The sequence below is a fragment of the Vulpes lagopus genome, chromosome 2 (assembly GCF_018345385.1).
Source record: "Vulpes lagopus strain Blue_001 chromosome 2, ASM1834538v1, whole genome shotgun sequence".
Taxonomy (NCBI): Eukaryota; Metazoa; Chordata; class Mammalia; order Carnivora; family Canidae; genus Vulpes; species Vulpes lagopus.
In genome coordinates this window covers 26,869,489-26,897,265 of record NC_054825.1, presented here as the reverse complement: position 1 = coordinate 26,897,265, position 27,777 = coordinate 26,869,489, and the positions used below count along the sequence as shown (strand labels likewise).

Below are 27,777 nucleotides of genomic sequence, written 5' to 3'. Positions count from 1 at the left end.
AATCCCTCAGAGGGGCTGTGACCCAAAGAAATCCAAGGACTTGTGGAGCAGACAGTTGTGTGATAATGTGAGCAGGGCACCCAGATGACAAAATGATGGATTCTGGAAGTAAAATTTTGCTTTCTTGGACACCATACTCTCCCTTGACCTTGTCAATGTGTACAGTGATGGAAGAGAAGGCCTGATCCCTCTTTTATGGATGGTGAAGCTTAATCACCGCATAATGGTGCCCTAGAGAAAGGATGGGAGGCCAGGCCTATCACTGATGGCCCCTCTCCAGAAACAGAACAAAGAAAGGCAGCCATTCCACATAAGAAGTCTTTATTACCCTTTGTGTTATTTGCTCCATAGTGCCTGGGTCCACCCCATCTGATCTCTCATTCTTGGCTAGAGTATAGACAGAATCTATGTCCATATTGGAGGCAAGGTTGGATGTTTCCACAAGGGAACTTTCATTAGCAACTAAAGGAAATCCTTCCTCAAAAGAAAGCACTTTGAGGTTAACTAAGATGTCTGTAAATTAGAAATTCTTGATCCAACTTGTCAGAATGTCTAGCCAAAAGACAGCTGGCTTGGCATAATCTTTGCCACATTAATACCCTGTCTCTCGTCTCATCTGCAGATGTGGGAGAGAGATTCACATGAGGACCTCTCTGAGGTCACGTAGGTCTCCAACTCTTACAGAATCTGCATCTCAATCTCCTACCAAGGGTTGGCTATGCTACTTTCTTTGGCATCTAAAGGGCAACAGGTGCAGGGGTTAGTGTTGTGAGATATGTATGGATGGAGTAGGAGGGACAAAAAGGCAGAGACAGCAGCCTGTGCATAGCCATTGTGTTTTATTGGATCTAGTGTATTTTTTATTTTACAAAATATACAGAGGAGCCCAAAATGCAAAGCAGTCAACAGTGTTCAGATGGGAAAAGGGGCTCCCTCAGGGCCCTTCCCCTCAGATCCTGACTGACTGGGAGGGTGAGCTAAACAGAACGAGCAGGTATATTAAAGGGTGGCAGCATGGCAAGAGTAGTCCCTGCCTTCTAAGTGTGTACAGGGGCATCTCTGGGTAGATTGAATAGAGTAAGAAGAGACCCTATATAGGAATTGAAGAGGCTATGTGGGGGGTTGGGATAGACCCTGGGCAGATCAAAGATTCTAGTGCATGCCCCCACAGTGGGTTCAGATGCTATGCCCACTTCCCTCCTTCCCCTTTCTTCTAAGGCAGCCACTGGATGGTCCCTGACTCACTCCATGCCTCCAAGTCTAGAAGAAATGGTAAATGAAAACTTAAGTTGTAGCCATCAGAGAGGGTAGGCTGAAGCTTTGGCAGGTATCAGCTGGGAGATCTCCCACTCATTCCCCTGCTGCTGCCACCACCCATACAAACAGGAAGGAAGGAGAGGAAGGAATTTGAGGCATGAGCCAGACATCAGGATCTCAGGCTCTCTTGGAATACTGAGGAAAGTATGGACATTTCTGGGGCATTTCCAAGGAGACAGAGTCTTCCAAAGAGCCTGGAATTCATATTCTGATAGCCTGGGGTGGCAGATCTATGGGGCTCAGAGCTATAGTCTGGCTGGCATGCCTGAGCTGTCACTGACAAGCTCTAGGCCTTTCTGCATTTTACCCCAGCCTCCTATGACCTAACCACCAGGCTCAGGCCTAAGATTTCTCTCCCTACATTCTTTTCCTCCTCCTACAAGGCTCTCAAAGGTCCTGGTCTAAAAGGTCAGTCAGTGCGGAGGACAGAGCAGACTCTCTGAGAAGGAAATCTTAGAGGAAATGCATATGAGATCAGGGATAAGGAAAGCACCATAGCAGGAGACATTTTGTCTAGTGTTGTAGTTTCTAGAGTGGGAATGGAAGGTGGAGAACCATTTATTTCCTATAGCAGGGGCATCCTCAGCACTGAGTGTCAGGCAGGAAGGGGGTGGGAGCTATTGGGAGTTGGGAACACCCCACAGATACACTCTGCCCATGCCCTGTCCCCTTTAGCTCCAGCAATCTGGACCACTGAATCCCCAGGCTCTTAGATTCCTACAGCCCCCAGGGCAGGGCTAGGATGAGGACAGACCTGGGAAGAGAAGGGTGAGTTCCACCTGGACTAGAGCTAGAGTATGGTCCCCCCAGGACAACTGACCCCCTTTCCTGGGGAGCTAGATGACATTGTCAAAGAGCTGCATGGACCTCATGATGTTCTCGTCCTGTAGCCATGGGGTGGGAGAGGCAGATTGGAGAGAGAGAGAGAAATAAAAAGAGCTTATCAGGGACACAGAGAGGGACATTCATCTGAAATGGGGACATTCAGAAATGGAGAGAGGCAGCAAGGGAGGAGACACCCAGAGAGACCTGAAGGAGGGAAGGGACAGGCATCCCCAAGTTGCAAAGGAACAGAACTTGGGGGTGTGGGCAAGTTAGGGAGATGATACTCTGCCCAAAGGAGCTTTTTTCCTACATCACTGAATTGGACCCTGAGTCCAGATCATGGAAATGTGGAAAGCAGGGGCCTGTACCTTTTGGCAAGACTCAATGAATTCCTCAATGGTCACCACGCCATCCTTGTTCCTGTCCATCTTCTGCAAAAAGGTAGTCAGGTAGAGAGAACAGGAGGGATGACAGGAGAGAGGCAGGTGGAACTCAGGTAAGTTCTCTGCTGGGACCTTGCCTCCTTCCCTACACTCCAGAACCCTCCAGCCTACCCAGTCCCAGGCACCTGGAAGAAGCTCTCCACGTGCTCCCTTGGGGCCTCCTCTCGGAGTGCAGGATACGTATACTTGCCCATCATGTCATAGATGGATTTCATGATATCAAGCATTTCCTGTTAGGCCAAGAGAGAAAAGGATCCCTCCTCAGAGCCTCCAGCCTCCAAATCAGGAGGACTAGAGCCCACTGCGGACCCCGCCCATTGCTGGGGAAGCATATGTTGATCAGGTTTTCCTCCTCAGGGCCCTTTGCACCTCCCCACACACATGAAATCTCTCCAGCTCTTCAGTTGTCCCACACCTCCTTGGTGATGCAGCCATCCTTGTTGAGGTCATACAAGTTGAAGGCCCAGTTTAGTCTATCATCTATGGTTCCCCGAAGAATCACCGACAAACCAGCCACAAAGTCCTGGGAAGGAGACAGAGAGGAACTGTATTTTCAAATACCCTTTACCCAAACCCCCAGTCTGGGTTTGGCCTGTGGATCCTGGCCCTCAAGCCTCAGGAAACAGGCTTCCTTGGCCCACCTCCTCCAGCTCACCTCAAAACTGACAGAGCCATCATGATTGGTGTCAAAGGCATTGAAGAGAAAAGTGGCATATGTGCTGGAGTCTGTAAAGATAAGTATGGAAAAGTTTGGCTTTCAGACAGGAAAGGGCTTGCTATGGCTATGGGGTTCCCCAAACCCCTCTTATCACTTGGCATTCCCAGGCCCCTCCAGAACCCTCTCCCCAACTCAGCCTAGATGGACAGCTGCTTCCTCTCAGGTCTTGTCCCCTCACCTCCTTGAGGAAAGAACTGAGAGTAAATCTGCTTGAAGTTCTCCTCATTGACAATTCCGCTGGGACATTCCTGGGAGGTGGGGGGAGAGTTAGAAACCAGACTGAGGGCAGAAACAAAGCCCCCTTCCACTCACCACCACCTACTCTATGCCAGACTCCCAGAGAAAGCAAATCTTCCTGTCTCCAGGGGGCTAACCACGCAATTCTTTTAGGGAAGGCAAGACTTCTCAGTGCACAAGTTTAAACACAGAACTCACCAGCAGGGCGGATTTACAGGCTCTGCCTGGCCTCAAATCCGCCAGAGCCTCCCGCTAGAAGTTTGGTCTATGGGGAAGAGGGGGGCCCCTCCTCCTCCCTCTCACTCCTTCTCATACCCCTAAAGCATCCAGGCCAACCAACCTTAGAAGTCCAGGATAGGCCCCACCCTTCCTGCCCCACCCCTCAGTTAGGTCTTCCTTTGCACTCACATTCTTGAAGCCCCGGTACAGGACTTGCAATTCCTTGCGCGTGAACTTGGTTTGCTCCTGCAGCTGCTCCAGACCCTCTGGCCGGTGACACACCGTGGACAGTTCGAACTCATCCTCCACGCTGTCTGCGGCGGGGGGGGGGGGGGGGGGGGGGGCGGGGAGGGAGGCAGTGGGGGGGGGGACAACCGCGCCTCAGGCCCGGCCTCCACGACCCCTCTTCAAAACCACCCACCCACCCATCCTCCCCATAGCCAACACCAGACACCAGCCTGCCAGTTCCCTGGACCCCGGTCTGAGGACATGAAGGCAAGATGCTGGTCAGCTTCCAGATCTATCAGTTGGCTGCACCTATGGGCAGGCCTAGCCCCAGAACCAGGGGTCCGACTCATCGCTGGTCCCCGGGCCCTTGATCCCTGCTTCAAGGGGAAGGCCCCTAGCTCCATCTTCCTCCCAGAAAGGGAGGAGTAGAAAAACGGGTTAAAGAGGAAGCGTCTGGGGATCTAGGCTCCGCCTACCCTGATCCACTCTGATCTGGCCAGCGGCACACTTGCCCCGCCTAGATCCTTCCCTCCAGCCAAGCTCCTCCTATCCCAGCCATGCTCGAGCCATGCCCCACCCAGCTCCAGCCAAGCCCATCCAGACCCCACCCCTACCTGACACCAATAAACCTTAGTTAAGGCTTCATCCCTGGCCGCATCTCAGTCCTGCCCCAGTTCCCAACATCCAGTCCCCAGGCAAGTGCCCCCACCCCACGCGCCCGAAGGCCCGACCCCCGCCCCCACCAGGACAGTAAGTCACCTGGGTCCAGCGGGCGGGGTCTGTGGGGGCGGAGGGAGGCTGGGACTGCTAATGCTGAAGGGAGCGAACTGTCACCGAGAAAGTGGAAGACCCGGCCAACTGCAGACACACACCTCGCCCCTCACACTCAACAGCAAATCTCAAAGACCTGCGTGTTACGATGCACACACACACACCCAGCCCCGCGCACAGAGGCACACACAATGAACAAGCATAGACACACACGGAACAGACCCCACGCACACATGCTTGTGGGACTCACGCCTGTCATTTCCCCAATTCTACCCCCATGTGGGACCCAGTGGAATCAAACACAATGACACCCTCAAATAATAACTACAAAATGGGCCTCCGTGGCTTGCAACATTCAGTATAATCCTATGGGCTGGGCAAGGCCCAACCAAGGAAATAGGCCTCAGGAGACAAAGTGAGGCCACTCAAGTGGGGACTGGCTGGGACTAGAAAACCCAAGGATCCTGTCATCTGGATGAAGGCGGGCTCCATCCTCTGCACCTGCATCCATCCAGGCAGGGCAGGGGCCACATGCCCGGGGCAGGGCGGCCACAGTCGCAGCCACCAACCCAGATAAGCCACGCACAGACTTCGTAGCAGTCTGTGTCTCGATCGGCCACATCAGCCATACCCACAGTCTCAGGCCTCGTGCCCTGCCACACCGGCCACACCCAGGCACCCGAGGCTCCCTCACAGACACTTGGGCCCCGCCCCCCAAAGCCGGCCCCGCCCGCACCCTCGGCTTCCTCCCAGCACGGACTAACGCCCTCTCCACCCCCGGGCCTGCCAGCGCCCACCCCCTCACTGGTCACGCCCACACACACACGCAGGCCCACTCCTGTCACACGGGTCACACCCCGACACAAACGGGCCCCGCCCCCGGAAGCACAGGAGAGGCACTTGCTTTCACTGACTGAGGGCAGGGCCTGGGGCCCGCAGCAAGGCAGCAGCTTGAGGAACCGCTGCTTCAGCGCTTTTTTAGTGGGCCCTGGAGGGTGGCCTGGGAAGAGAGAAGACCCCAGGAAGGCACATTAACCTCTACTGTCCCTCCGTCCCCTCCCCACCATCGCAAATCGACCCTGAGGGGAAGGGGTGTTGGGAGGGGACTGGATGAGAATGGTAAGAGTAGCTGGGGCTGGGTTAGGGAAGCACAGTGGGTTTCACAGGCATAGAAAGTCCACTCGGGCATCTTGTATCATGGGACGCTGCTGGGGACAATGAGGCCGCCAAGGGGAGGTAGCAATGGCCTCAGTGCCTGTTGACCCAGTGCCCTTGGCTCCAGTGCTATAGGTGGACCTCTGAGGGGAGGTCTGGGTAGGAACTGCCTAGGTAGGAACACCTCTGTCTCTGTCCCTGTCTCTGTCTCTGTCTCTCTCTCTCACACACACATAGACAAGCATGTATAGTGACACATAGAATGATAAATCATAGTGATGGATGCCATACAAGGACAGCTTGATACCCAGCAACTCACTCAAACCCAATGATCTAATTAAGCAGGCCCCAATACATGCACACACACACACACACACACACACACACAAGTACACACACATTTTGGTGTAGTATCCCTTAATACAAACATATACAAATGTGGCCTAGGAAAAGCATAAGCCATACACATGAGGACCCACATAGGCCATCTTACATTGCAGTGTGATCAAATCATACAAAAACATGTGGGATATTACGACATGGTGTGTTAAGGACACTGCAATACACTGTGACCCTATGATATTATGACACATATCAAGATCATCACGACACATACCCATATCATATTGTGACTTAGGTGTCCATGGCACCCAGATACCTAGGACTCCACATCACCAACAGAATCCATGTTTGTTCTTCCTACCTTTCCTTCCTATAATCCCTCATTCCAAGGCACCTAGAATCTCCCTGCCAGTGGAACAAAGTTCCTCATCAGTTAACTCACTCATTCACGCTAAAAGTGTGTCTCCTCCCATGTCTTTGAAGGTGACATGACAGCAAGCAATAACAGACCTTGGAGATGAGTATTTTGGTGTAATGTAGGGCTACTGACCACGGTTCCCCTCACTTCCCCTTATTTACACCGGTGTCCTACAGCTCTAATTGTATCCCAGGGAGAGGCTATGTGTTGGTGTGCCTGTCTCCTGGCAGCGCCCACCTCCAGACTCTAGGGCCAGAGCCCACAGGGTTCTAGCACACTGACTGAAGTTGGCCTGGGCCGGTTCCTGGAGGGGCCCAACTTCCTTAGGTTGTAGGTTACTAGGGCACCCCAACTCTTACGCAGGCCCCGCCCCCCCAAACGAGGCTCCACCCTTGGATCAGGCCCTGCTCCCAGGAGTTAACTGCTTTAAGACTTCCCCCTCCAACACGTCCTTTCTTCCCCTCCCCCCCCAGAGCTATGGAGAGGTAGGAGGGAGACCGTGGGCTGAGTGGGGGATCGATGGCGGCCTGGCCCCCAGCCCAGGGCTCCATTAGCCCCGACTTTGGTTTCCCGAAGCCGGATTGCGCCTGGGGCCTCCGGTGGTGTGTCGCAGCTGGACTGGGAAGGTGGGGTGGGGGAGTGGGGGTGGGGTGGGAGGGAGGAGGGCTGCACCCCCGCCTCTCCCAACTTCCTGGTTTTCTTCACTTGTCCGCGGCCCCCCAGCCCCCCCTCCCACCGTCCCCTCCCTGCTCCCAAGACTATCTCCTCTAGGTTCTCCTGAAAAGTAGTAAGGGAAAGGGCTGCCTTTAGCCTACAGGACACCTAGGTTTCCTGGATGACCCCTCTTACCACTGAACAGTCTAAAGGGCATGGCAAGTCAGACCCAAACTGACTTCATCTTTTCAGGACTGGATGAACCCCAGTTGATCTAAGACCAACCCTTGCTCCCCACCCCACTCTGATAATGCAGCAGAGGATAGAAAGTAGGTTGGGGGTTTCCCGCTTTTACTGAACCCTAGAGCAGACAATTCATTGGCTACTTCTCTTGTCTCCAGCTCCCTTCACATCTTTCAGTTTTCCCTGGGGTCTGCCCTAATAGCCCTCCTATCATGGTTCTTTATGTTCCTTTCCTGTCCCTGGGGGAAATCCAGAATAGCTGTGCTATGGAGCTGCACAGTTCTTGGTGTGAAGAGGAGGGAGAGGCCAAATCTCTCTGGGGGAGGCAGAACAGGTCCCCTCTCTACCTCCAATATCACTCTCCCCACTAGATTTTGGGGTGATGTGGAGAATGTCCAGGCCCTGGAAATCCTGAGAGAAACTTGGAGTGGCAAGGGGGCTTGGGAAGCAAGGTCCCTGATCTGTTCTATGCCTTACCCTCCTGCCAGAGCTGGTCTATAAATGTCTCATTCACAGTGTTCCTACTCCTGTTCCTCCTGATCCCACCCCCATTCCAGGCCTTGAGTATGAAGCTGGTATTTCCTCAGGGAACTCTGGGAACAGCCACACACACAATCCAGTACCCAAAGCGGCCCAGCCACACAACCTGTCCCCCTCAGGCACAGTCATATTCAGCATCTCACAAAGCCACACACCCTATCCCTCTGACACATTAAATCACATCCCTGGCACATACAAAGTCTCACACAGTCACACACTTTGTTCTTTTTCACACAGATGAACACATGGTCACACCCCCTGCACCTCTCGCACAGAATCCATGCACACTCTACAACTACACATGCAAGGATGGAGGTATGGAGAGTCACTCACACATGTCTTCAGAGCCACTGTGGGGCCCTGGCCCCAAAGGGACTCCCCAGAAGTCTGGTGTTCTCTCAGGAACTCTGGAACCTCCTTCTTCTACTCCAGATAGTCCTGCCTGTCTCCAAACCTCTCCTCAGTCTCAGATGGATCTCGCTCATCTCCATACCCCAGTCCTCCCATGCTGTGCCCCTCAGCACCCCCCCAAAACACCCAGGCCCCAGGCCTCCTCTCTTCACCTTCCCCAGAAGCCCCTCCCCCAAACCCACTCCTTGAATTTCCTTCTTTGCCTCTCAGATGTCCTGTTCCCCAAGCACCCGTCCTTACCTCCCCCAGATGCCCTATCCCATCGCTAACATGCTTACCCCCTGCCCCCAGTCATAAAAACAGAGTAACCTCCTCCCCAGCACTGCTGGGCGGCTGCTCCTTCAGTCAGCAGCCCAGACATAGCCAGACACCTGGGTTACCTTCCAAGGAGACAGGCTCAAAGAGGCCAAACTGCTCCAGGACCTTGACAAACAGAGCGAGGACCACAAGCACAGCAACCATCTCTAGCCCTTCCAGGTTCATGGTGGGCCTGGGGCATGGCCCCCACCAGCTGAGGCTCAGACACACTGGCAGCCCTCCTCACACCTCCTCCCCCTCAGGCTCCCCAGCCTGAGTAGGACCGCCTGCAGCCTCCCTCCCCCTCTCCCTCCCAGGATCTCCTCCCTCCCCCGCCCCCTCACCCCGCCTCTGCCCCACAGCCTCCCAGCCACAGCCTCTTCCTCTTCACAGGGCTACTTCAGCCTACAGACTGGCATCTTCTCAGGAGCCTTTGGCCAGGATATGGGCCAGAAAAGGCCAGGCCAGAGGAGGAAGGCAGTGACCTGCCTCTGTCCCCGAGGACAGCTTCCCCTAGACACTTTATGGCTACTCAGTGCCAAAGGGAGGGGGCAGAGGGAGGAGCTATGCCTAGGGAGAGGGCAGGGAAGGGCAGTGTAAGTGTCTGTATGTGTGTCTGTGTGTGTACGAGAGAAACTATGAGTTACACATGTATAAATTAGAGATGTATGTGTCAGAGTATATTATAAGTGTCTGGGTGTTTTCTTGTGTGTATTCCTGTGTCTGTGTGGAGAGTAGAGTATGAGTTTCTCCTCTTATGTGTATCCCTGTGTGTGGTTTACATGTGTATGTGTCTATCATATATGGGTGTGTGTCTTGTATATCTGGGTAAGTGACCTGGCTGTCCATGGTATGTGTGTGTGTGAGTGCACTGCAGTATTTCTGAGTGTGTATGGGGTAGGAAGTTTATCTGTTTAGCAGGACTGTGGGATGTCGGTCTGAAGACTGGTAGTATGGATGTGTCCTATAATGAGGAGTATGGGTCTAGAGTGATTGTGTAATTGTATCCGCGTGGAGCCGGATGAGGATATAAGTATGGAGAAGGCAGTGACCTCTCCAGTCAGGAGGACACCACCAACATCGATCCATGGTTGCCATGGAGACTGTGAGGCTGGAAGCACTCTTTCCACAGGCAGGGAAACTGAGGCCCATGGGAAAATTAGGTCCAACAGCCTGGGCAGGAAAAAGGCTGGTTAGCCTTCTTGTGACCTTCCGGGGAGGGGACTTATGGTGGTTACCTTTGGAACCCACAGATTCAGGTTCCTTGGGAGAGGAGAGACCAAGCTTCTCCCTTCCTCCCACCCAGGATCTGACAAAGCTTTGCCTGCTCCTTGAAAAACGTTACTGAGCTGATGGAGAAGTCCAGAATTGGAGGGAAGTCTGTACCCTCCAAGGAAGTGGCCCACCCTCACCGCCCCCAGCATTCCTGGAGCCCCTCCCCCATCTTCCCTGCTCCTTGTTGGTGTGTGTGGGGGGGTGTTCATGTTTGTAGGGGTGAGGAGAGGCATGCAGAGCCAGTGAGCCCGAGACAAGAGCCTCTGAACTCCTGCCACAGCTGGTAAACACTGAGCACTCACTATGGGCTAGATAATACATTACGTTCTTACAGAGTTGATCATGTTTTTTTCTTTTTTAAAAAAATCAATTTAAACTCAATTTAGTTGAAATACAACGTATTATTGGTTTCAGGGGTAGAATTTAGTGATTCATCAGTTGCATATAACACCCAGCACTTATTTATTATTATTATTTTTTATGATAGTCACAGAGAGAGAGAGAGAGAGAGAGAGAGGCAGAGACATAGGCAGAGGGAGAAGCAGGCTCCATGCACCGGGAGCCCGATGTGGGATTCGATCCCGGGTCTCCAGGATGGCGCCCTGGGCCAAAGGCAGGAGCCAAACTGCTGCGCCACCCAGGGATCCCAACACCCAGCACTTATTACATCAAGTGCCCTCCTATCATCATATTTTTTAAAGTAATCTCTTCACTCAACATGGGGCTAGAACTTACAACTCTAAGATCAAGAGTCACGTGCTTTTCTAACTGAGTTAGGCAGGCACCCCAAGACATGATCACATTTAATTTTCACAGTAGGGCACCTGGGTGGCTCAGTGGTTGAGCATCTGCCTTTGGCTCAGGTCATGATCCCAGGGTCCTGAGATGGAGCCCAACATCAGGCTCTCTGCAGGGACTCTGCTTTTCCCTCTGCCTATGTCTCTGCCTCTTTCTCTGTGTCTTTCATGAATAAATAAATAAAAATCTTTAAAAATATAATAGTTTTCGCAGTAAATGTATGAAGGCAGTACCATTATCCCTACATCACAGGTAGTGAAACTAAAGCTAAAAGAGGTTAAGAAAATCACCAAGATCACTAAGTGTCAGAGCCTCAGTTTTAACCCATTTCACCTTGAGCCTGTGCTCTAAACCTTCACACTACACTGGCTCCCTTCTTAGACAGCCTGCCCACTTAGGAGGCCCAGTTTTGGGGGACTGACCCCAGAGGGAGCCCTCCTGCCTTGTCCAGCCCTGGGATGAATGTGTCTCAGCTCCAGCCACTGGGTGGAAGTCCAGGTGGGCCTATCCCTACCACTTCATTTGAAATTCACTGATCTGCAGTTCTACATGGCCACCACTGGGGGTCAGGCATCCATCTCACATCCTATTTTACCCCTTCCTAATCCTCCACCCCCAAACAACGGGAAGTGTGGAAAGGATGGGAAGAAAGGTGCACCACAGGCAGGCTTGATCCTCTGCTTGCCCCTCTACCCCCTCCTCCAGGAAGAAGTCAACCTAGGGGAGTGCTTTTGGTTTCTCACACCTTAGACATTATAGGTTTACAGATGTAACCAGCAAATACTTCCCCATCAACTATCTACATTCCACAGCTGGCATTTAATTCCCCCTCCCAGACCGTTTGGCCTCCTCACTGTCCCCCAAACACATCAAACTCGGTGCTATCTCTGTGCCTTTACTCCTGCTATGAATGCCCTCCTTTCTGTTCTCCTGTTCTACAGTTCTTACCTAACAGGACCTCCGGCCCTCAGCAGGCTCCCAGGTACCTGAATTTCTAGTGAACTCAGTGTTGGGCCCTCAAAACGTAGCACCTAATTCTATAATGTTATTAAGTGGGAATAGTAAAAGGAGGCAGCATAGCATGGTAGGTAATAGTGTGGGCCAGACCAGAGTACCAGATTCCCTGGGTTCAAATCCTGGCTTTGTCAGAACAAGTTTCTTAGTTCCTTTCCTTTCCCTTTCCTCTTTTTTGTATATTTTTTTATTGGAATTCGATTTGCCAACATATAGTATAACACCCAGCGCTCATCCCATCAAGTGCCCCCCTTGGTGCCTGTCACCCAGTCACCCCATCCCCCCCACCCACCTTCCCTTCCACTTGTTCGTTTCTCAGAGTTAGGAGTTTCTCATGTTCCGTCACCCTTGTCAGAGCAAGTTCTTAATCTCTGTGTGCCTCTGTTTCCCATCTCATATGGTCTGGGAGGAATCAATGAATATATGGAAAGCTGTTAGAATATCTCTTGACACAGAGTAACTGTGAAGTGTTTGCTACTGTTATTAACATCTCCCTCTACTTACATTTCTAAAACTCTTCATTAACAAAGTATTTCCACAAACATTGTTATCTTGATGGCTTCTCATGACAACCCTATGAGGTAGAGTGAATAGTATTGTGCCCATTTCACTGATGAGGTAAACAAGGTCTATAGCAATAAAGAGACTTGCTTGAGGTCACCTTGCTAAGATCTTTCTGGATCAGTTCTGTTTCCTCAATTAGATTCCAAGCTCCTAAAGGGCAAAGTTGTTTAAAAATTAGACTTACATAAATTGAATGCCAGGTTCTGATCTGGTGCTTGTGGAACAAAGGTAAACTAAGCAAGGTTCTCGCTTCCGCTGGGTAGGGAGAGACAGCCCATTGAGAGAACTATAAGGCTTCTATTCATTCAAAACATATTTAGTATGGTCTACTATGTTGTAGGAACTGTTCTAGGCAGGGCATGGAATGAGCTATAAAAGCTTGTTTAACTATAAAAGCTCTCTAACTGGGAGGCCAGGAAAAACTGGGAGAGGGTATTTTTTGGGCTGGTTCTTGAAAGATGGCTAAATGTCAACAGTCTACCTTAACAGAGGGGTCAACAGTTATTGAGCACATTTTGTGTTCTGGATACTTTCACATACTGTCTCAGTCCTCATAATAAACCTGAGAGGTAAGGTCTATTACTCCTGTGTTTACAGCCAACATGGTCAGAGTGAGTAGTAGTATACCCATTTTGCAGATGAAAGAATTGAGGCTCAAGGAAGTGATTTTCCCAAGATAGCAAAGATGATGAAGGATGGATCAAGATTTAAACCAGGAAAAAAAAAAAAAAGATTTAAACCAGGATCAAGGATCTGTCAACCTGTCCTTCCTTTTTTTTTTTTTTTTTTTTTTTTAAAGATTTACAGCCTGTCCTTCCAATGTATGTGGGAATGTCAAGGAACCTTGGATGACTGTAGCTTACTTTGTGTTGGGGGAGCCATAAATGATAAAACCAAAATGGGTCAGATTCCATGGAGTCTTGAATGCCAAGCCAAACTATCTAGATTGAAGGCGGCAGCATAGCCATGTCTTCTGGTTCTCTGCTGCGGTTCACAGATGGAGAGACTGACAACCTTTCAGGCTGTTGCCCTGTCCCTGGACCCTCCTTTTCTGTCTCACACCCCCCACTCTCAACCTTCAGAGACCTTGACCCAGCCTCACAGTGACTCAAGGTTCTAAATCAACCAGGCTTCTGGTGTGTGTGTGGGGGGTGTCTGTAAGTGAAAGAGTGAGTTGTTTTTCAGACTCTCCCTTCTCCCCACTCTGAGACCTCTCAAGTCCCAGGGCCCTATGAGAAGCTTGCCCAGATCTGTCCTCCCTAAGCATCCCTGTGTCACTTAGTTTTTCCCCAAAGGAGTAAACCCTTAATGGAAGCACTTCAGGCAGAGTGAGGGCTCAAGGGAACACTATCTTGAAGCATTAGGTGGGCCCTCCTGAGGTCCCTCAAATTTCACTGCAGAGATACTCTTACCAATTGTTCATCTCTCACAGTTCAAACCCGGAATAATACTGCCTTATGAAGGGACCCACCCTATGTAGCTGTACTCCTTTCATCTTGTCCTTGATACCCCAGTGAGGACCCCAGCCAGTGAAGACCTCAGAACTCTTCTCTCAGTCCCCAGTCAGGCCAAAGACACAGCAGCCCCCAGCTGCATTAGGTGATTAATGACCTTCCTAGGCTTTGGGGCTATTTTGGGGCCTGGAAGTCATTCCTGCTATGATTGAGAGCTGGCCTTGCCGGGCTCCAGCCATCTGTCACTGGAGACAGGTCCAACCAAGCAGGGGGCTTGAGGGACACATGCTCCCCAAGACTGCCAAGCATGGCTCTGGCTCAGTCCCATCTCCCCTCCTTCTGGGGAACACATGGCTAGGAGAGGCCTGCCTATATTCCAGGAGCTCAAGAGGATACCATGGAGAGAGCCAGAAAACTACAGGTCCCAGAATGCCACAGGTCTAGGTTGTTTTGTTTTTGGGGGGCCAAGTGGGGAGGGCCTCTCCCAGGCAGCCCTAAGGATACCCAAGCAGAGGTGTGTGTAAATCTCAGCAGTACCGTGAGATGATATCCACAATCCTCATGTTATAAGTTCCACACATCCCACACCAAGGTACAATCTTGTGTTAGGTACAGAAGTAACTTAGTGTGACTCAGACACCCTCAAACCAACTCTAAAGTACAATTGCCCAGGTACATGCAGTTTCAGTGTCAAGGAATCCCAGAGATATGCAACCCCCAGGATGCACAGCCCCAATGATCACACCCTGAGTGATGCATAACCCTGTTCATACAGACTCCCAGAGATAGACAAAACGGTGACATACAATCTTTGGCTACACAAGACTATTCATCCCACAGTTCATGAACTCCCTAACTGACTTTAAGTTGGCCCAGTCCTACCTCAGTATTCCTTCTGGACAGTGATCCCAATCATCTTAAGATCCCATTAAACCAAGTAATTTAGTAAAGGGTTCTTGTGTCTTTTCCCTGTTCTGCTGCAAGTTTCCTCCATTTATCCCTGCAAGGGGCCTTGCCCCTTATATCCACCTGCTTAAGTCCCCCTCCTCTATCCTCTGTGAGAAGTCCTGCCTCACACCCTCCACCATTTTAAGGACCATGATGTCCCCAATCCCTATCCTTTCCTCTTTGGAGACTCCTATCCTCTACCTTCTCCGTACCCGAGCTCTACTCTGTCAGGGATCTTGCCCTTTAAACCCTCTCCTTTGAGGGATCCTGCTCCCTCCATCTCTGGGAGGGGCCCTTCCCCTCCCCACCTCTGTAAGGCTCTTATCCCACTTCACTCACTTTTCGAAGGGTCCAGCCCCTTCCTCCCTTCCTCATACCTGGCGACAGCGACCCAGTCACCAGCTGGTAGAGGGATCTCGCTGCCTGCCCCAACGGGCTCCGGCACCTGCGGGGGCATCGGTTCATGGTTCTGCTGAGAGCACACTGGCCAAGCTCCGCCCCCAAGGCCCCGGGGCGGTCGTGTCTCCACCCCCACTCGAGTGGGCGGCGCAGGTGGGCCGGACCTGCGGGACCATAATCTCTGACAGCAGGGTTTTCTTCCACTCGCTATCTCCTCTGGGCCGCACAGGGGAACGCACCGCGGCCCCCATCCTCTAAAGCACCTATCCTCACCCAGTTCCTAGACTGGGCTAGGCGGGGCACGGGGGTGGGGGAGGGAAGGGACGGACTCTCCTCACAGCCTTCTCTGGGAATGTTTTCTGGATTTCTAGTGGGGAGGGTAGGCACCCACGGGTTTTGAAAAAGGAGCTGGGGGAGGGGATAATGAACCTTATTCTTTATTGCCCCTCTTCAGCCCTGCCTTCTCTGCCTGTCGCACACCTCCTCCTCCCAATTTGGCACTGAGAAGTGAAGGGGATAAGCAGGACACCGTTGTCATGGCAACTTCCCACACTTCCATACTTCTAGACCAATGGGAGAGCAAGAGGAAGGAGGAGGAACTGGGCATTGTAGTGGGGTGGCAAAGAAGAGGCTGCTCTGAATTCCTTTCTCTCATAACTTTCTGCTTTGTGTCCCTCTATCTTGCTCCAGTGGGTTCACAGATTCTCCCATTGTATGCTGACTGCCTGCCAAATGCATGAAGAAGCTCTCCTCGCCTCAGTCTCAGTCCCAACCCTTTGCAGGACTCCTTTCTATAGGGCTGTACCCAAAATAAACCCTTCCAGGACCCACTGACGCCTTCAAACTGCTGGGACAGCCTACATGAGAGACATAGTTCCACTCCTCCGACTGGAGGGTCCTGTATTTTTGGCAGAAAATTCTACATTCACGAGGCAAGCATCACCTCCAATCTCCATGCAAATTTTGCCACTTGATTTGGCTGCGACATCCCCATTTGGAATCAGCTCTGTAAGCATGGCTGCCCTACGACCACACGGGGGCGCCCTAGACTGGGGAAATGATATATATGACCGGAGGGACCCGAGTTCAGGCCTTGACCTGCCAGATCCCAACTCTCTCCTCCTCCTCCCTAGTCCTTGCTTTGCTTCCAGCTTGGACAGGACTGCCACTGATTGCTGCTTTCACTCACCATGCCACACTTCCAAGCAGCCCTGGCAGGTTTGGAAGACCAGAGGGAATAGATCTGGGGCGGAGTGGAGTTTCAGATTCTCTCCACTCCCCACCAAAAAAAAAAAAAAAATCTCCAGCTTTGGGTCTGGGGGAGTGGGGGAGGAAAGTAATTGGGGTACTCCGGATGCCCTGATAAGTTAAGGACTCCCTATCAGCCTGATGGACCAAAATGATGGAAACCAAAGACTACCTCCATGTCCATCCCAGGAATCGGGCCTGCACAGGGAAGACACTTTGGGAACTAGGACCTCCCGGCAGTACCTCTGTCCTGGAGCGCTCTTCAGCACCTCGGACAACGACTCCCCTTCAGGCTTTAGCTCAAGTGTCTCAGGGCACCCAGCACTTTATCAGGGGGAGTCCCAACCTCATCTGTCTCCTGTTGTAAGATAAGCCCTCAATCGAAAGGAGAGCTCCTGGTAACACTTTCTACTTTCCAAGTCATGAGTGGAGCTATCTACAGGAGGATGTTGATGATGAACATCATTCTTGACACTTGTCAACATTTGACCTATTTCCTTTGGGACAGCAAGAAGTAGTGTTCTCCATTTTAGAGGTGAGAAAAGTGAGACCCAGATAGCAAAAGTAATAGCCCATTCCTGCTTCCCAGGAATACAAGTGCTTCCCCACCTTCACCTAGTCTCTGATTCAAATAGCCAATTGGGGAGGGGAGGATTCCACTAAAGGGGAGAATCAATTAAAGCAGGAAACAAACACTGACTAATGTGGTGTTAATGAACGCCCTGGGGCCTTACTACTCTCAAGCATCCTGAGTTGGTGAGAACACAGTTCAAAGCAGAGCTGGACGTTAGATTCCATCCGAGTCTGAGCCACATCTAGGGCACACTTAGGGCCTGCTCGAGCCAAAAGGCTCTCCCTTCTAGGAGTCTCAGCATAGGAACTAGGGCTTCCCCAGGGTCAATGAGTATGGGAGACACTTTCTAAAGGCATTAGATCCTAGTTGTCAATCCCAACCTGGAGACTTAACCTCACTCCCCTAAGGACAGACAAGGATCATGGGCTCCCTCCACCTTCCCAACTTGTTTCAGACACAGGAGACAGTCTCCCTCCTCCCATCCATTGTTGGAAGTTCCCGGGCAGGCTGTACAATGAGACAGAAAACACATACGCACATGGAAATGTATACAAGGTACTGTGTAGTCACCTACACAAACACATGGGTATGCCTACTAAACCCAGAAATATATGCAGGCCCAGGTTACTCCACACTGTGGGAGACAGAGCCTGCCTGGGCAGCAAAATGGTTTGGGGAGGCCACAAGGCACCTTCCAGGCCAAGTGCTTCTATTTCTGGGTCTGGAGAGGAAGAGGGGATATTTTCCTTCAGGACTGGATAAAGTTCTGGGAGGGTTGTTGAGGGCTAAAGGAGCTTCAGTTGAAAGAATGATCTCTGAGTACTTTCTTGGGGGTGGGAGATGATGACCCAACACTAACCAAAAACTCCCCACAAGGGCCAGGCGTTGTTCCTGGGAGCCAGGCTGGGCAGCCACTGGTGTTCCTCCTTGGATCCACCTGGGCTGTTTGTGGAAAACGTGGGGAAGCAGTAAATGTGTGGTAAAGGCCCCCTTCTATACCAGGAAACCAGAGAGGCAGCAAGGGTAAGACATGTCAAGACACTCACAAAAGCCCACAGAAGACATTGCCTCCTACACAATCAGCATGGAATGCTGATATAATCTGCATATTCTCACAATCACAAAACACAATGCTTGCCCCAGGAGGGTCACAGTCATAAAGTCTTACAAAGAGACATACCACCATAAGGTGAAGCCCTGACACATTCTGATAGTCACATGTCACTTCATACAGAAAAGCACAAAGCACAGAGTTGCACATAGAACAGAGACATGGTCAAAACAACTTCATTAGTACAACAGAGTCCTACACAACCTTATTCAAACATCTGACAAGATCATACAATTGCACAGCCAACAAAATCACACTTACCCTATCAATATACCAAGCCTAGGGCACATGGCAACCAGCTGAGGGAGGCGCACACACATATACACACAGAGACACACACAAAGAATGACAGGCGCTCACGCACGTAACACCTCCCACTCCAGACACTCTCCTAGCTTTGTGTCACACGCCCACACCTGCTGCCTCTCCCCACCTGCCTGCCTGTCCCCCCAGCCCCCACGGTTCCAAAGGCTTTGGACCCCAGTGTCTTGCTGCCCGGAACAGCCTGGAGGGTGCCTGGGAATGGGACAGAGTGTGAGTAAGGGCCTGGCCAGGGTCAGAAAGGCTTAAGGGTCTGGGGGATGGAATCTACATTCCCTCCCGCGACCCTTGAGCCCCTGACTCACCTGTGAGCTGGTCATAAGATCCGTCCAGGTCTCGGGAATCGGACAAACTCTCCTTGCGGCCCTGGCCCCGCATGGCCCCCGGCGCCCCCGTCCCGTCCCGCCTGGGCCGTGGCAGGGGGCGCCGGGTGGCCAAGATAGGGCGCTCACACGGCGCCCCCTGGTGGCGTTGCTCGCTGTCTGGGCTGGGGCTGAGTCTGGGATGGACAGGGGTCCCGCTGGGGGTCCTGGGGCAGGAGCGGGAGGCTTGGGCAGTAGGTGAACGCAGAGCCAGCCGGAGGCAGAGCGGAGCTAAGCACGGAGCCAGAGCCAAGCCGCCTCTCTCCTCCCGCCCCCTCCCCGCGGCTGTCACCGCCGCCTCCCCCCTTTGACGCTGCCGGGATTGGCTCCCCCTACCCCCGCCCCCTCCTCTTTGCAGCTCGGGGGAGGAACCCGGTGAAAGGGTGAGCTGGGAAGTGCGGGGAGGGAGACTGGTTTTCCAGCAACACTACCCCCAAACCTGAAGCCACGGGTTCTGGCGGTGGAGGAGGGAGCAGGACCAGAAAGGACCCACTGTGAGGACCTTCCCCGTCCCAACTCTTAGGCACTCCTTCCCCCACCATCAGCCCTGGCCAGGGTAAGTCTCTGAGCTACCTGTCCAGTCTCACATCAGCCCCCATCTTCTCTTGTTCTCTTCCCCCATACGGGTCTCTGTGCACTCTCACCAGTGCCCACCCTGCTAGGAGGGAGTTAGGGATGCAGAGCATCTGAGAGTCTGTTTTCAGAGCAAAGGTCAGCCCAGCCTCTAAGAGGCTCATCTTAGGCCAGTGGACCACAGTTCTCTCTTCTCTCAGAAAGACCTCAACCCTCAGCCTGCAAGAGCTGTCCCTGAGCCATATTCACAATGAGGGTATCTTCTTCCCTGATCTCAGGAGCCCCACTGGCCCACTGGAAGAAAAGGAAGAGTGAGCCAGGTCAGTTTCTCAGGACTTTGTTCTTTTGTTCCCTTTCTTTTTCCCTTTCAAGTTTCCTGCCCTTCTCTCTTAACACTTGCCCTGTCCTACATTCCTTCTGTTTTCCAGAAGATTTGAGGAGTGACTGGTGTGGGGAATCCAGGTGAGGATACAGAGTAAGAAATGCCCTTGTTTGAGGCCCACCTACCTTCCCTTAGTTTAGCTCCTTTTCTGAAACCAGGGGCTATCACAGAGGTGGGCTGCCACCTGCTCTCCTAAGAATGGCTTCTGAGTGACTGAGCCACTTGTATAACCTTCCCCAGACTCTTTACTGGACTGCTAGCAAAAGAGCCCCCAACCCACCAGAAGGAAGGAGAGGGGCAGTGTTTGGAGGGCCTGGGTAGTATGGTGGCAGTATCCTATGTGGTCTTCCTGCCTGCCCAATGGCTCCTCTGGAGGAGTAACCTGCTAAGACTGAAACCTTCAGCTAAAGTGACCCCAGCACATTTAATGTCTTCAATTGGATTTAATTCCCAAACACTTGATTCAATTAACTCAGCAGGAATCGTGGTAGGAATTCAGGCATGGGAGGGGGACAAGCAAGTACAAGGATTGTCTTTGGGAGCAATGCCCTAGCCCCCCACCCCCACCCCCGCCCCGGCTCTGGAAGTTTCTCCACAAACTGGCACGACCTTGGGGGCATGGACAGAGCATGGGCACCTCCTTTGGGGGTTGAATTCTAGATGATGATGGGATTCCCATCTGGAGTTCTTAAAACATATAGGTAAATGGGCCAAAAGATGTGCTTTTACAATGGAGGGCAAGGAGTCTTGCTACTGCTTCATGCCCTTGTTCATTTCATAGGAAAGGAATCTATAAGTAGCAAAGGCAAGGGAGGCTACACCTCTCTGAAGCTAACTGGCTTCCACTAGGGCCAGGAGACTTAGGAGGAGAGGGAGACAGGCAAGGGTGCCCTAGGGAGATGGGACCAGCACCTGGAGATTACTTTAACTTTGTCTTTGAGAAATGAGTTCTGAATAACAGAGATGAAGAAAAACAAATGAACAAAAAACACTAAAAAGACTGTCCCATACAAATCAATTTTTAATAACTTCAACTTGCCACCATCTTCCAGCTCCAGCTCCTCTAGGGCTTATCACTGTGGAGAACACTATAGGCCCCAGGCTGAGCTACCCTATCTAGTGATCAGATGACCCAGCCCCTGATCTCTTAGGAATCTGCATCTATACACGGCAGCATGCTGGTGGATTCTCTGGAACCAGTGTCTATTTGTTCAATGTTGGAGCCACAACTCTGGTTCCCAGGAAGGCAAGAATACTAAAGAGATTTGAAGCTAAGTGGAATAGCAGCCAGGGAGGTCCCAGAACTGCTCTCATTGCCAGTTTCCTGCACTTACTCCGAGTCTTCCTATGCTGCTTGTTCCCTGCTAACCTGAGGGCTTTACAAAGTGCTTTAGAAGGGGGGAAATCTCAGAGCTGCAGCTACTCTGAAGGCAGCTGTGGGGTAGGGAAAGCCTATAGTAGTCCCATAGAGGCTGTCCGGAGGAGGAACCACGGGCCAATTTCCAAAAGGCAAGGAGACTTGCCTGTGGCTCCAGCCAGAATGTGGGTAGACAGAATGGCCTCTGTGTGATGCTCACCTGGCCCCTTTTAGATGGAGGGCACCCTGCTCCCAGCAGGTTCTCTCCCTTCCCAGGCACCAGACCACAGCAGGAACAGATTCCTCCCCAGAGGAAATTCTTAGGCAGGCTGGATGTAAACAACAGCCGGGTGAGGGGGCGGAGCAGTGGAGGGGAGCTCAGCAGAGGCAGGAGAGGCTCCCAGAGGAGAAGGTGACTAGGAAGGTAGGGAGGCTGCCAGAAAGGGAACCAGCAAAGTAGGCACCTGAGGGCTCCGGAAAACCTGTCAATGTTTATTTCACACACACACACACACATACCCTAAAGACAGTTTAAACCAGACTGAAAATGAAAAGCTAAGGTTGTGACCCTATAGTGCTGAGCAATCAGTGGGGTTGGAAGGCCGGAGAATCTAACAGGTACTCCTGGTGCCGAGAATGAAATCCAGAAATTGGTGGCCAGATAGCAGGGCATTGGGCTGATTCTAATCTCCAGTCTCCCAGATTTAGAAAGTAGAAAAAATGTCCTCTGTTCCTACCTTACCTTGAGCTGAGCTAAAGGTCCTAATGACTGGACAGAGCACCTGCAGGGGCAGGGGACAAAGATTTCAAGCCTAGCTCAGCCCCAGGCCAAAGAAAGCAGAACTGGCTCCATCTACATCTGAGAGTCTGTTTTCAGAAGCCTCGGAGAACCACTGACCCTCAGGATATTGGCATCATCCTAAGACTTGCCTAATAGCCCCTGAAAATTAGTCAGCAGCCACAACTTGTATCAATCAGAAATGTGAGGGGATATTGAGGGAGCCCACACCGGCAGTCCCCACATTCTTGAAGGCTTCTTCCTGTGCCCACCCAAACCCTCCCCAAGTAAGATTATCCCCGGTCTGCCCCTTCTGGCCCCCACAGTCCAAGCTCCGCTGAAATGCAGCCTCCACCGAGAGAACTCGGTATCTGTGTTATTCTCCAGCCTTGGGGACAGCCCTTCTTCCCTCAGTCCCCCTCCAGCCTGGGAGCCTCATTAGTAAGGGCAGTTGGCAGCTGCTCAGATATGCGTGGCCTCAGGAGATAGTAGAGAACTCCTTGAGCAGGACCTCCTGGCTGAGTGTGTGGAAGGCCAGGTTTCTCCGGACGTTGGTGCTAATGGATCGAACCTGGGAAAGGGTTGGGTAAGGAAAGAGGGCATAGGCAAAGAAAAAAATAGGAGAGAGCTGGTTACACACAACAGAGGGCAGTGCCTGAGGGACAAGGCCAAGACGCAGTGTTAACATGTTTCTCTCTTAGGAGATGAACACTTAACAGCTATCATTTGGGCAGGCAAATGAACAAACAGTTCTGTGATAAGTGGAAAAAAAAAAAAAGAGGGGCTGAGAGACAGGAACTTTAGTGGAGGTTGAAGAGCATCTGGGTACCCGAAGAGGTAGAAGTAAGCCCAGACACAGAAGGAGGGTGAACTCATGCCTTTGTCTCTGCCTTGGCCATGCAGAGGGGGTGGTGGTCTGGTCAGTGGTCTGAGAGGAGAAGAAAATGAGGCCAGAGAATGCATTTCTCATCTTCTCACTCTTTCTTTGTATTTATCTACCTTTCTGTGTTGGAAAGGACACCTAGAGATGCAGCCCCTGTCTGGCATAGATGGCAGGAGTATGATCCAAGGAGGCCAATGACCAGAAGCAGGTCATATAGCTTGTGAATCCCAAGCTTGGGAGTAGGATCCAGGTTTAACTTCCAGTCCAGCACTCTTCCCATACCACAAAGAAGCCCCCCTTCTTTAGAGGAAAGATTTGAGCATATCCCTGTGTCCCCACTGCTCCCCTCACAAGCTTTCTTCCCATAGACTGAGACCCTTGCAGGAAGTGTTGCCTCTGTCAGGGGGGAAAGGACCTGTGAATTAGGAGTCAAACCCCCTACTCTGAGTGGATTCTAGGAGGAATCCATCACACTCTGGAAGGAACACTGTTCACAGGAAATAGAAGTGAATACTTTGTGAGAGACAAAGTGGAGGAAAAAGGAGAAAAGAATGTGTATCTACTCTGGACCCCAAAGACCAGGGAGCTTTCCTCCAATATGTTTAGCTTTGGGAAATGTAATGAAATCATCAGGCATGAGGCAGAAGAAAGGGCAGCATGGCAACCAGCAGGCAACTCAAGATCATTAGCTTCAAGCCAGACCAGACCCTCTTTACTCCCTTGTGTCAGAGGTACATATATAAGGAGAACTGAGTCAGGTGAGGCTAGTGTCAATAGGCCAGAGACAGAGCTCCCCTAACCCTCTCCTCCACAACCTTTTTATCTCCAATGACCTTCTCTCTTTGTGAAGTCTGTACCCCCAGTAAAACCCCCACATCAACTTAAAGACTTGCCACGCACCCCATAAAGATGCTCGACTCTGCTCTTTATATTAATGGCTTCCCCATGTTGCCAAATCACTCACTTCCAGAGCAGATCTTCCTCACCCTGAAGAAGTCCAAAATCTCAGGAATCTCACATCAGCATCAGAGTTGGGCTGTGTTTAGTACAAGACAGATAACCTACAATCCAGCACCTTCATCACCAACTTGGCATGGGGAAGTAAAAGCTGGGCTGAGGTGTGTTCTGTCCCAGCAGTGGGAGGGCTGAGCTATGGGAAGGAGGTACAGTGTGTCCTGGTCTCAGCCTCCAGCCACAATGTTCATGTATAACCAGGCAGGCCTAGCTTTTCCTGAGAGCAGCTCAGAGTACAGGGCAGGAGACAGACCATCAACGGGGAGAGCCCAGTTCTGTGGTGGTGCTGACTAGAAGATGGAGTAGGAGGCAGAGCAAATGCTCACTGGCTCCAGGTGGCCATGGGTGGGGGCTGCAAGGAAGCTGAGTGATTGGAAAGGGGAGGGAGGTGCAGGGAGTGAAGACTGGAGAACTAGATTGGGAGGGCAGTCAGACCAGGAGTCAGCTAGGAATTTAGGAAGAAGTGATTGCATAAGGGGGAGAAGAATCAATGACTCTCATTAGTTGCTTGGAGGACAGGATAAGGAATAATGAGGCAGAGCTGCCACTGGGAACACATGTCAAACCCCAGGCCCAGCTGGAGCTGTTCAAGGGCTGTCTCCATGGCTGCAGAAGAGAGATGGGCAATGCTGCCTCAGGCTTCTAACCCTTCTTCGCCTAGCACCAGTACCCTGGGGAATATCTTCCCTCACTGCCTGGTCCTGGTCTTAGAAGAGAAGTTGCACGCCCAATCCCAGCAGACCCCTCAAGTCTTATTTCATCAGCCTTTGGCAAACTGTGGTTGTTCCCTAGATGCCCACCTGCACAAATATCACCCTCTGGCTGGGAAAGGGCCCTCAAGAGACATAGGCAGAGAAGGAGGCAGGGCAGACTCACCAGCTCTTTGAAGAAGGCAGCTTCCTTGTGCTGCTCGGAATAGCGCTCATACTGGTCCAGGCCATCCTGCAGCTTCAGTGTGAGTGTGTCATAGTTGGCTCGTACTACCTCCAGCACCTGGGGAAGGTCAAGGGCCAGGCAGGGCTTAGGCCAAACTCTAGGTCACTTGGTCCCCACACCCCTCCTGCTGCCTTAGTGGGTTGGATTCAATCTGGGGCAACACCTCCAGAGGTCATTCTCACTCACAACTTATCATCCAGAAAAAAGTATGGCCCCAGAGAGTAATTCCTCAGGTTTTGGGACCATTTTCTAATCTCTTCTATTCCTGGCTTTTCCTGACCCGTCCTGCCTGGCTACCAAGACTGTTTACTCTGGGTATGGTAAAAGAGCACAAGAAGAGCTGACAGAACAGTGAGTGTCTGAGCTCAGCAGCATCCTGATACCATAAATGTGTTCTCAGCCATATCCTGCAGCTTTCTTTGGCCAGGTTGTCGCAGTTGCTGAGTAAGACTTTGCCAATGCCTCCTTTTTCCCTTTCTGGGAACCACATTTCTTCAGTCCCGGGATGTTCCTCAGCACCATCTGCCACTTGTTTTCATCTCTCCATGCCAACTCAGTCTTCGTACCCATTGCCTGGCTCGAACTTTTGGGCCTCCCAGCCTTGTGATACAGGGGACACTTTCTTGACAAAGCTAGAGCTAACTGCCATCTTTTGTTCTGTTGAGGGGTCTCTCCCCTTTCTCTAACTTTCCATGGGGGTGGGGGGATTCAGACCTCCATTGACTCCAGGAACCTTGGATCTCTGTGGTTCCAAAAGGAAGTTCTCCTGTGACTTCTGTTCAGACCATGAATTAAAGGCAAGGTCAATTAGAGGGAAAGGCACTACATCAAGATAGAACTGAGGTAGGCAGAAAGGAGAGACCAGGAGATGGAATGACTGGTCACTGTGGTAATCTGGGTACTAACTATTTTGTAACTTGATCTGACTAGGGAGGGAAGTCTATGATGTCATGGAGAGCTTCCAGCTCAGTAAGGAACTTGGGAGGAAGGAATGAGGCTAACTCTAACAGAAGGTAAGGCTGAAGAGAATAAACTAGTCAGGACTGGTCAAAGGGACTGAAGATGGCCTCCTGAGGGGCACAGAAGTATCTCTGGGCTGTGCTCACCAATTCAGTCTTCTGCCAGGACACACTTCATTTGGTAGCAAACACTTCTGCTTGCCAAGAATTTCTGAGGGGAGAGTACTGATAGAGAACACAGGGAAGGATGTGTCCTCAAGTTTGGGGGGAAGGGACAGTGAGGGCACAGGTCTGGCCTAGGTTCCAGGCTCAGTTTCCTTTCCTCTAGACATTCAGCTCCTCAAGGATACTCTGCCTAGCTACTAACCCACAGACCCTATTATTGACTGGCTCCTTTGCTGCTAATTCCATTTGTCAGCTCTGTCAGCAGGAGGCCCAGTACTCAGCAATGGTAGTCACCCACAAAATAATCCAGCCCTCTCATGCATGTGGGCTGTGCTTGCCACTGAAATATCTATAAGCCAAGGTATTAGCTCAGAAGTGAATGGCTCAAACCCTGAAAAAAGCAAAATTTCTCCAAGATGGAACTGGCCCCTAGGAACCAGACAGAACAGAGTAACATGTTTTCTCTAACCCTGAACTCTGGGCAGCTTCAGCAATACCTACAATTCAGCATCCTGGGCTCAGCCTTCCCAAAGGGGTATCAGGTAAGACAAATACCAAGCTAAAGCCAATTCTGAGAAGAAGGTGCAGATGTTACATCCTGAGAGTCAGGCCCAGGTCATGCTGCCCAGATCACTTGGGCTTTCTCCTCTTGCCATGGCCAAGTGGAACATCTAAGATCTTACTCAGAACAGGGATTTTTTTACCCAACAAGTTTGGCTTTTGCCAGAATTTATGTCAGTTTTGTTAAGGGAGGTGAAACCTTGAACTATCAGCTCCGTGAAAGGAAACCAGAGGCCTGGCTGGACTTAGTGCATGATCTCAGCTCTCCTCTTATCCAGATCTTACTTCTTTTCTTCCTTTTTTACCCAGGGGTACACTGCCCTTCAGTTCACTCAACCTCTTCCATCTCTTACCCTATTTCACCTCTCTTAAATTCCCAGGAGAATAAGATATTCTAAATTCAGATCTGGGCCCCAGCCCACTTGGGACTCTGAAGCAATAGGGCTACTCTCCTATTCTAGGACTTGGCTTTCTGTAGCTTCAGACTTTAGGAACGTATTCCATTTGGGCTTCACATTCCACACTGGCCTGGGACATGGCAAAGGGCAGTACTCAAGCAGAAGGCAATCTCCCAGAGTGCTTATACCTTAGGTTTTACCACAACTTGCAACCTCAGTCTCTGGCTTTCTGATCTCTCCAAAGTTTCCTCCCCAGTCCATTAGGTAACACTCTATCTCCCAAATGCAAGCCCACCTTCTGTCATCAGGTTGTTGGGCTTGTTGACTTCCTAGAACCATCCCATCACCTCAGCTCAAGGCAGCTCCAAAAGCAGAAAAATATCTACGATGGGGATCCTTGGGTGGCTCAGCAGTTAGGTGCCTGCCTTCGGCCCAGGGCTTCATCCTAAAGTCCCGGGATTGAGTCCCACATTGGGCTCCCCGCATGGAACTTGCTTCTCCCTCTGCCTGTGTCTCTGCCTCTCTCTCTCTCTCTCTCTGTCTCTCATGAATAAATAACTAAATAAAATATTTTTAAAAAAATAAATAAAAGTCCTTAACCCCTACACATTGCCCTCAGTAGACAGAAAGAAGCCTGGGTCCTGGCAAGAGACCTAATAGAGAACTTAACTGGGAATTCCACTCTTATTATGGATCTCAGACAATTTATCTAACCTCTTTGAGCTTCAGCCTGTCTCTCTCTGTAAAATGGAATTTGAATTCACCCTCCCAAAAGGACATGGGAATAAACATTTTGATTCCTGAAAGTAACATACAACTGATAAAGACATTATCATCCCAATGGCTACACAGCTACCTGGACAGCTCCTAGGACTCAAGAGGAAC

General features: G+C 51.3%; 2 protein-coding genes across 10 annotated transcripts in view; both read right to left on the bottom strand.

Moving 5' to 3' along the window:
- Positions 1-822: 822 nt before the first annotated feature.
- Positions 823-19,196, bottom strand: KCNIP2 (potassium voltage-gated channel interacting protein 2). 8 transcript variants are annotated; one of them, XM_041742923.1, is made up of 10 exons: positions 18,830-19,192; positions 5,663-5,758; positions 4,747-4,800; positions 3,949-4,073; positions 3,482-3,551; positions 3,241-3,311; positions 3,001-3,108; positions 2,711-2,815; positions 2,511-2,573; positions 823-1,260 (listed from the first exon to the last, which is right to left on the bottom strand). In XM_041742923.1, exons 1-10 carry the CDS (start codon positions 18,900-18,902, stop codon positions 1,177-1,179), a joined length of 849 nt encoding a protein of 282 aa, XP_041598857.1. In that variant the 5' UTR covers positions 18,903-19,192; the 3' UTR covers positions 823-1,176. The 8 variants fall into 8 exon arrangements, with proteins under 8 accessions (XP_041598857.1, XP_041598858.1, XP_041598859.1 ...); XM_041742924.1 differs by having other exon boundaries at positions 823-2,201; positions 18,830-19,188; XM_041742925.1 differs by lacking the exon at positions 4,747-4,800 and having other exon boundaries at positions 18,830-19,194.
- A 1,653-nt stretch (positions 19,197-20,849) lies between these two features.
- Positions 20,850-27,777, bottom strand: part of ARMH3 (armadillo like helical domain containing 3) — a 185,800-nt gene continuing 178,872 nt past the window's right edge. For both annotated transcript variants that reach the window (XM_041742921.1, XM_041742922.1), the window contains 2 exons: positions 24,750-24,866; positions 20,850-22,547 (listed from right to left, as the gene is read on the bottom strand). In XM_041742921.1, coding sequence (XP_041598855.1) covers positions 22,455-22,547; positions 24,750-24,866 — 210 coding nt within the window. In that variant the 3' untranslated portion in view covers positions 20,850-22,454. The remainder of the gene's footprint in view (positions 22,548-24,749; positions 24,867-27,777) is intronic.